The sequence below is a fragment of the Augochlora pura genome, chromosome 4 (genome assembly GCF_028453695.1).
Source record: "Augochlora pura isolate Apur16 chromosome 4, APUR_v2.2.1, whole genome shotgun sequence".
NCBI classification, from domain to species: Eukaryota; Metazoa; Arthropoda; class Insecta; order Hymenoptera; family Halictidae; genus Augochlora; species Augochlora pura.
The window spans coordinates 1590058-1599522 of NC_135775.1; the positions used below are offsets into that span (position 1 = coordinate 1590058).

General features: G+C 36.8%; 3 protein-coding genes across 4 annotated transcripts; 1 reads left to right on the forward strand and 2 right to left on the reverse strand.

Moving 5' to 3' along the window:
• Positions 1-80: 80 nt before the first annotated feature.
• Positions 81-2425, reverse strand: LOC144468737 (uncharacterized). Its single transcript, XM_078178422.1, has 8 exons — positions 2204-2425; positions 1735-1951; positions 1515-1665; positions 1339-1453; positions 1181-1234; positions 909-1067; positions 712-836; positions 81-478 (listed from the first exon to the last, which is right to left on the reverse strand). Exons 1-8 carry the CDS (start codon positions 2298-2300, stop codon positions 305-307), a joined length of 1092 nt encoding a protein of 363 aa, XP_078034548.1. The 5' UTR covers positions 2301-2425; the 3' UTR covers positions 81-304.
• A 154-nt stretch (positions 2426-2579) lies between these two features.
• Positions 2580-4935, forward strand: LOC144468738 (protein FAM50 homolog). 2 transcript variants are annotated; one of them, XR_013493853.1, is made up of 6 exons: positions 2580-2755; positions 3073-3789; positions 3883-4037; positions 4120-4232; positions 4302-4485; positions 4826-4935. XR_013493853.1 is itself a non-coding variant. In XM_078178424.1 (5 exons), the coding sequence occupies exons 2-5, from the start codon at positions 3132-3134 to the stop codon at positions 4420-4422; spliced, it is 1047 nt and encodes a 348-aa protein (XP_078034550.1). In that variant the 5' UTR covers positions 2580-2755; positions 3073-3131; the 3' UTR covers positions 4423-4935. The 2 variants fall into 2 exon arrangements, 1 of the variants encoding a protein (XP_078034550.1); XM_078178424.1 differs by having other exon boundaries at positions 4302-4935.
• Positions 4936-4978: 43 nt separating this feature from the next.
• Positions 4979-9305, reverse strand: LOC144468739 (uncharacterized). Its single transcript, XM_078178425.1, has 8 exons — positions 9212-9305; positions 8113-8287; positions 7590-7905; positions 6072-6307; positions 5860-6013; positions 5482-5654; positions 5237-5413; positions 4979-5165 (listed from the first exon to the last, which is right to left on the reverse strand). The coding sequence occupies exons 2-8, from the start codon at positions 8266-8268 to the stop codon at positions 4992-4994; spliced, it is 1386 nt and encodes a 461-aa protein (XP_078034551.1). The 5' UTR covers positions 8269-8287; positions 9212-9305; the 3' UTR covers positions 4979-4991.
• Between the last annotated feature and the right edge of the window lie 160 nt (positions 9306-9465).

Sequence of the window (9465 nt, forward strand, 5' to 3'; positions counted from 1 at the left end):
GAACGACGGAATGTTTATTAACGTAGGAAGTATTATTAATCATTATTGTGTTAGTTTACATACTTGACAAGATCTGTAAATCCTGAAATTATGTTGAATTTATTTTTACGTACAAATATATTTTCTCTCTGATCCAATTTCGGAACGTAAATAGTTAATCTCAGTTCAACTGTTTAATAGCCGTATTTGTATAAAGTTACAACACGAGAACGAAATGTATAAATAAAAACTTTTTTACAATGATGGTGCTGACAAATATACAGATGCGTTGGGATATTTTGATGCAAGCAAATGACAATGTACCCTAAACTTCTCTTTGAAGATATCTCGCACCGGGTTGAGTGTATAGCAAACGACCTGGTACGTTAGCGCCAGAGGCACTAACGTAAGTTCCAGGTGGCGGTGGAGGATATGGCGCAGGCGGCGGTTGTGGTGCTCTCACTGGATATCCAGACGTAATTCCTCCTGTTTTCGCACCCTGTATAAAAGAAGATGCAGTATCGTATAAGTCAGAGCTCAGAATTAAGTACGCAACATAAGAATCGCGAGAGTTTCGCCTCCTGACCCCTGTCTCGCTTTCCGTAGTCGCATCTTTCGGCACGAAGTGTTTGTGTGGCTCAGAGGGCGTAGCCCTCGCGATCCTAATGTCGCGTACTGGTTAATTCCGAGCCCCTAGTTTACACTCTGTAGTACTTTGATAGCAAGCAATACCTGTGGTGGCTGTTGAATTGGAATAGCTCCACCATGAACAGTAACATGACTACTTGGCCGCAAATAAAATTTATCCTCTGCGTAGGCACCTTTGTGATCCAGTGAATGCAAGCTTGTTACATATGCTACAAAAACAAACATATTTCAATGTTTCGTTAACTTATACGACTTTGATAAGATGCAGGATTATATCGTACCCGTTTGGTGTGTTGAGAGGGTTCCCCTGTTTCCCGACAGATACACCGATTTAGCGGGCTCGGGTTCTCGAGATGGTTGCGTGGTAGGCGCTGAATAGCTATAAACACTTTGACCAGTAGGCGTCGAATAAAAACTGGAGGCGGAGTACTGATTGTTCTCTGCAAGACAATAGAAAAGACGGAAGTTAGCACCGAGAAAATTTAAAAAATTTTATTGACGATTTAAAAAAAAAAAGAAAAGCATGGAAATTAAAGAAGATTTATTCACTCACTGTTCCAGAGAACAGCTCGGGAATCGCCAGATCTCCTAGCTGCTTCTTCAGATTCTATATAGGCACAAATATCTACGTTTAACATTGTGTCTCTTTTATTTTTGTAAATACATATCTTTTACTGCAAAGATATAATTGCAATACAAGATTGTACTTACTGGAGGGTGCAGGATTATAACTTGGAATAGACGGTGCTGGTTTATATCCATAGCCAGCATGATATGGCGAAGCTGTTGGTGGTGGTGATGGACTGTGTGTTCTTTTTAAGGGCCCCTGTAGAAATGATAATGTGAAACATGTTACTTAAGAAAATATGCAAATAATATGAACTTACACTGGGTAGTAAAGTATGCGTTGGTGTGCCTACAGTAACTTTATAAAGAGGACTACTGCTTTGCGGCAGTGGAAGAAACACTTGTGGATGAACCACTCTAGGACCTGCTCCAGGATATCCTCCCACCGCTGTTAACACTTCGGAACAGACACTGTAAAACAATAAAGGTCAATTACAATGTGTCAAGGAACATTTTTCACCATAAAAAATAAATACAGACTTTGCTTCTTTGATTAATTGTCTCCTTCTGTTGTCATCTTCGTTCAAAACTTTTTTCAATTGTAAAAACAACTGATGTTTTTCGTCCTTCAACTGGGAGAGTTCGTTTTCAAGAGTTGATATTTGCTCCCTGGTTTCGCCTAAAGTCATTACATCTTGCTTCTGCTGGCGTTCCCTTTCTTTTCTTAATCGTTCCTCCTCTGCATCCGCCTCTTGTTCTGCGTACATATTACACATATATATGTACGTATGTAAGAGTTGTAATTTTTTTTGCAAGGAAAAATATGTTGACTATTAATTGTGCGAGCACTACATATTACAGACGTGATTTTAAAGTCGAACGGCGTTACGAAAGATTGAGATGCAAAACGTAATCAGCGGTTTTCATGTGAATTTGTTACGTAGCTAAAAACAGCGCAGTTTTGTAAACAGAATGACTTCAGCAGGATTTCGTGCGCAAATTAGGTTACCTTGTTTCTTTCGTTGTCTTTCTCTAGTAATGTGAGTTTTTAACGCCTGCCACATCTGCTCGCTGCGCTGAGGCGGCCCCACAATCACCGCCGGCATTTTTAATCGATTCTTCCTTCAATTTAACAAGATATGATTCTGTCACAATGCTACGGCAAGTTATAGCTGCATTTCCAGATGTACTTTTTGTATACATCCCCTTTGCTGACAGTACCAACACTGATACACATGCTCATACACACAATGTATATATATACTACATTGTATATACATGCAATGTCACACATACGTAATAATTCTCGCTCCTCGCTATGTATGTCATTGTATGTACATGGAAACGTGCATGTATAGATACTACATATTTCTTGACACCAGATGGCAGATATGTACCTCGGACGGACTGACTCAATCTGACTCCGAAATATAATCGCGCAAAACATTGCAAAAAATTGGAACTGTAATATCAATCTAGTAGATACTACTAAGTTGTTTTTATATTGTACAAATGGTTTAGTTTATAGTGGACAAGATAAATATTAAACAAATATAACTTAGTAAGTAAATATACGATTCCAAATCTTTACATAACCTTGAGGTGGCGTAGGTTTTGTTGACACTCGTGCGACTGCTACTGTTATGTATTTTCGTGTTTATAACCATACATGTTGTACGTGCTATTAATTTCCTTTATCCAATTTTCATCAAATATCTCTTTTCGAGTTATTCTTGTATTTACGATCGTTTGAATTCGAAGTATAATTTTGATAATGGTTAACAACATGTTTAAGTGAATGAGCATAATACACAGTATGCATATTACTGAATACACTGCATTCGTGTAAATTGCGTTTTAACAGAATCTTTTTTTCAGATTCAGACCACAATAAGAAGAATTAATTTTTTCTGAAAGTTTTCAAATAGAAACGAACCATGGCACACTATAAAGGGGCAGCCAGCGAAGCTGGCAGAGCAATGCAACTGATGAAGAAGAGAGAAATTGCTCAACAAGAAATAGAATTAAGGAAAAAGAAGATAGAAGATGACTTGAAGATACACAACATAGAGAATAAATTTGCGACGCATTATAATGCTGTTGAACAACAACTGAAAACGTCCACAATTGGTTTGGTCACATTGAATGAAATGAAAGCGAAGCAGGAGAACATAGTTAAGGAAAGAGAGAGGAAACTTGCGCAAAAGGAACGCGAAAAAGAACAAGAAAAGGAAAGAGCTCTTGCTGCAAAGCAAGCTGAAAAGAATAAACAAAAGAAACAGATACAAGCCTTGTCGTTCAATCTGGAAGAGGATGATATGGAAGAATCCAGTGAGGAAGAGCCAGAAGTAAAATTGGAGAAAAAGATGGATAGTGATGATGATAAACCTGTGATAAAAAAAATAAAAAAGAATCCAGACGTGGACACAAGTTTTCTACCTGACAGGGAAAGAGAAGAAGAAGAAAACAGATTGAGGGAAGAATTGAGGCAAGAATGGGCAAGGAAGCAGAATGCATTAAAGGAGGAGGAGATTGAGATCACTTTCAGTTATTGGGATGGTTCTGGGCACAGGCGAAGTGTTATTATGAAGAAAGGTAAAGGCCTATTTGTTTATCAAATTTTTATGAGATCAGTTTCGTTTGTCAAATAATATTATACTAATTGTTACTAGTTCGCACTGTTGGCAGGTAATTCCATCTATCAACTCCTTCAAAGATGCCTGGAGGTATTGAGGCGTGAATTCAGTGAATTAAAAACGGTGATGGCTGATCAACTCATGTACGTGAAAGAAGATCTCATTTTGCCACATCACTATACATTTTATGATTTTATTGTGACAAAGGTAATTGTTGCACGGAATAGGTACATGATTTCACTATCTAACAGCAAATTACATGGAAATTACATGCTGATGTACGTTCCAGGCACGAGGTAAAAGTGGACCACTTTTCACGTTCGATGTTCACGACGATATTCGTGTCATGCACGATGCTTCCGTTGAAACGGAAGAGTCCCATGCTGGAAAAGTGTTGCTCAGGTACTGAATCTTCTTAACGTAAAACATATGGTTCGCTGATCGTTTTACTAATTCGTCAATCGTTCTTAGGTCTTGGTATGAAAGGAACAAGCACATATTCCCGGCCAGCAGATGGGAGCCTTTCGATCCAACAAAAAGTTACGACAAATACACGGTGTCCGATAAAAATAGGAAAAAGGATAAAATTTAATATAAGTAATATAGAAAATTTGTGTACGGGATCGGCGATGCACATTGTGTTCAATATAAAAGCGTAAGTTGAATATATTGCCGCAGGTATTAAATATTCGAAACGTGTATTAATATATATATTTAATTATAGTCATTTGAAATTTACAATTTCCTTAATCAATAAGGATAGTGAGTAGGCACTGCTTAAACTAGAAGCCAAATGTCATTGCGTATTCTGTACATTCAAAATAATGCATAAAAATTCCATTTAAGCTATTTCTTAGAAAAATATTTCATATACATATATATATATACATACATACATAATTAGAAATATATATATGTATATACATATACATACATATATTGTTAATATTTTCAGAGACGTTTTATCTTAACGGTGATCTCATTTGTTGTTTTAGCATTTGATTTTGTTAAAAGACCTGACAATACTAGAAGAAATTCGATAACTCTTTCGAAGAGAGTTTACATATGTATGTGATGAATTACATAATTAATTTTTAGAAAAGTACATCTGCCTCATATGTTTTGTCTCTTTTTTCGGCGACATTTAAAATTGACGATGGATTAAATGATACGGACCTCCTCAATCACTTTGTCCAGAAAATCTTTATCGACGTCTGGCAAACTTTTCATTGTCGATACACTGTCTATCGTGGAGACTACGGTACTCGTTTTAGATATGCCATTATGCAATCTCGCCAATCGCCCACGATCATTGCAGAAATTCTTATAATAGACCTGTTAATTTGAAAATTTCATACAGCATATTTTCATTACGAGCACGTCCGCCAATGATTCCATTCACTCACGGAAAGTTTCTTCTCCAATTCTAAGAGTAGATTCTTTGTTTTCTCGTCAATAACGTACGGATTAATATCAAAATCTAATGCGTCAACGATTGCCTCCTCAGTGTTGCTTGTCGTATTCATTGTTTCCCATTTTTCGTTCCCGGCATTGTTAAGCAATTCCAAATCGAGACGGTTCGACTAACAAAACGCGTTGATCGTAAAATCTTAAAGTTCAGAAGCTCCAAGGAAGATGATTTAATACTTACTAAATTATGAGGAGAGCTAACGTTCATGGTATCTCGGTTTCTACATGCTTGCAGCTTAAAATCGTTTGCCCCGAGCGATATGTTTAATACGTTATCGGTGTGTGATTCTGTCGTCGCAGTGATCGGATCGTGTTTTTCACATTTCAAATACAATTCTTGCATATTTTTTTTTTCTTTTTAATTATGTAAATAAATAGAGTATTAGACATATATATACATATATGTGTGTGTGTAACATATACATATATACATTTACAACGTATGCTATCTATAACAGCCGATGATAATGTTTTCACAGTTTCACAAACTGACAGAAAAAATATATTATTACCAGTTTCCTTTGTTTTATTTGCATATCATATTTTTTTATTGTCATACCTGCACTAAGTGTTATATATGTCGGACACAATTGAAGAAACAGCTGTGTATTCTCAGCTAGTTTACCATTTTCAGATGGACTGGTGGCTGATAAAATGTTTTTCAGCCTCTTTCGATTCTCACATTGACAAAACAATGTATCTTCCTTTGCTTTCTGCGGTATGATTTATACATGTTCAAAAGTTCAAATGACATAACGGAAGGATATTCACCTTTACACGAAAATTCATTCTCTCGATAAGATCATCAAAATTTTTCATCTCTAAAATCTTTTCCTCTATGCATTCCTCTGTCGCTTGTGTCCGTCTATCTGAATGATTGATATCGTTCTCATTGTCATTATCATATGATTCCTTGCTGAAACACGACTCTAGGGATCTCGAGTCTAATTCCGTTAATTCCTTTAATGACCATAGTTCCTTCAGAGCGACCATCGTGTCGTCTATATCTGCGCTTTCGTACATTATTCATCATTCTAATCATGTACATGGTTGTACAGTAATACACAGAATGTCTCAGACACATTTATTCTCTCGCTTGAGATATCCTGCGTACGTAGAAACGTGTACGCAACGTTTTACGGCGTTTTATGTACAACGTTTTATAGCATTTCCTCCGTAGCGTTGCGTTTTAGCGACCCTCTATTCCTACGTATATCATGGCACAACCAATCACGAGGCAGCGGCAAGGACGAAGACAAAATAATTTTCGCTGCACCCGAATGTCGCGCGCAACCTTACGGAGGAAACGCTCTATTTGAATTCCCGCGAAAATGCTGAGATGTGCAGAAGCGAGATCGAATTGAACATTGAAAGGACTATTCTTTGACTAACGATTTACACAAGTACATAAGAGAAATATTTCGCACACGACAAGGAATGTCGTGGCCTTCGCACGAATGTACTCTCTTGTAAGAATGTACACAGATTAGGTCGTCCCTTAAGTTCGTGCTGCTATTTCGGTGCGCGCATTCATCGATTCCGTTGATTCCATCAAAGAATTTCGATTTTAAACGCCAACAGAGTAATGAAATTATCATCCGTAGTATCCAATAAATGTTTCTATCACTAACAGGTAACTCACGAATCGTGTGATAAAACTTCTGGATATTTAGTTGCTAAATTTCAGTGGACCCATTACACTTCATAGACATTTTACTCCCTGATTATCACCTTTTATAGTATAAAATTGATTTCTAGGTAAAAAATTGATAAGTGTCGACATTACAAGAATACTCAATAGAAGAAGAAAAGTATTCATACACCAATCTCTCTATCTAGTTAAAAATTAAGTTCATCTGATCATGAACACTAAGTTAAAAATTATTCTCTTCGCTCTATACTTCAATAGAAATATTATATTCCACTGGATAATCTGATATAATTTTTAATTTAGCGTTGCCATGGAAAATATAACTTCCGGCGACGTCTGGTGTATGAATATTTTCTTTGCCCCGCTAACGGAAACTCTAATACAGTTCTCTACATTTACGTTACGACGATTACAATAAAATAAATATTTTAAAAAATTCGTATAACGAAGAAGAGTGTGATCTTTTTGTACATGTTCTAAGCATGTCGCGAACGCAGATATATAAATATTGGAATAGAAACCGTCACGAATTTATGGCACGACCTAATTAATAACGGCGATGAATTATATTAACGTCTGTCAGCATTCATCTGCCTTTTCTTAGGCGTTATTACTAGAACTAGGTAATACGAAAGTACCTCTTTTTGTTTTCCACGAAATTTTCGTGTCATCTATTTCATCCCAATCGGCAGGTGTATCCGTTGCTTGGGTCTTGGTTTGTGTTTTAGGTACTTTTTGCGTTTGTCCTTCTGTGTTGTTGTTGCTCTTTGATACACTGGTGGAACAGGTTTTTGCTTTGGTTTCAGTAGAATGACCATCGGTAGAGGAAACATGTGACGATTGATTGCTGTTCGTTTTACGACGCATTGTAGACTGTGTTGTGCACTCTTCCTCATCGCTGCTGCCTTCTGTGTACAATTCTTCCCCAGATATCCATAGCTCTTCTTCCTCTTCCTAAAAAAATGTAGGCTGTACAATGTGCAACCATATTATTATTAACACTAGATGATTAATTAGAATTGTTCTAAAATTCTTATCTTATAATCAATGCAATAACAAAAGTGTTTTTAACAGAAACAGTGAAATAAAATTTGATCTTTGCACATAGAATAAAGTAAAATACAGTTTACAAATTTTTATAGCAGACTATGCAAGGTATACCTTTAGGTAAATTACATCCATTAAACAAGATGCACAAGTATGTTTCTGAGCCAATTTGGAAGGAAATGAGAGCCCTACCTCTTTTTTTATTCTGGCAAGTTGTGATTGCACTGTGGCTTTCATCAGCTGCTCCTGTGATGTCATATTGGTTGTCATTCCACTGAGCAGCCTAGTCCTATGTGAAATACAGAGGATAGATAAATAAATAATTTTGTATTATACGATATGGAAATATTGCGTGAAGAACGGCCAAGTGCATTCAACATTTATAGACCGTCGCCGTGCAAAAGGTCGGATCAAAGGGCCAACTGAACCGTATAATCGCAACTCTATCAATGTAATTGGCTTTGTGAACTTCAGACTGGTACGATCATAAAATCTTCGGAAACTTTTTCGAAACAAACGAACGATCAACGATAAATTGATTGCGGCTGCGTTCACAGGATTTTCCGAACTTTTTTTCTTCCTTTTCTCGCAATTCGATCGATCCGAAAAACACTGTGCCACGAGTCCTTGAACTAGCAAAATCTAGAGCAAGGGCGATACGGGTCAGGGTTATGCGTCACGGTAACAATGCATGGTGTTCGAATTCAGGGTCACCAAAGTTCACGATTTCATATTCGAGATCTTCCACGCATGGTTTTTTCTTTTTATTAAACTCGTGAATTTTATGCATATTCAATTTCCAATGCTGTAAGATACACCAAATATCTATAATAAGGGAAAACATATTTTAACGAAAATGTTCTACATTTCGTTTGCGGTCACAGAGAATGAAAATGTCAAGAAAATCATTTGTTTACATAAAGATCCACTGTCTAGTTGCCACTGCTATAGTTCAAGCTTATTTCAGTCGACGCGTCTAAACACGTATTTGTCTAATGAATATTTTTCTTAATGTCACTGCTAGTCCTTCCGTTACATCGCCCAATGTCGTGTTTTATCATAGAAAATATTACACAAAAGACATAGAATTCGGTGCCAACGAACATAAGCTAAAATTTTGGCATTACTCGCGTAAACCGAGTTTCGTTATTTACGAATGAAACGTCAAAATTCTACGATAATAGAAAACAACGATGTTCGGTAACGTCTTTACCTTGATTTTGCGGACCGCACACTGTCGGTGAACACGAAATTCGCGTGGTAACTTTGATTGTCAACACTGTGACAATTTATTTTTAATAGTGACAGGTGTTATCGGTCAATGTTTCCGCGGATCTAATCGAACGTTTTATCGATTCAAACTTTGTCTACGACATGTTTGGGAACTACTATCGCGACTCGTGTTTCACGTGACACCTCTGTCGCGGTTAATTGACAAATAGATCAATGAAAACAAAGAGAGTCGTG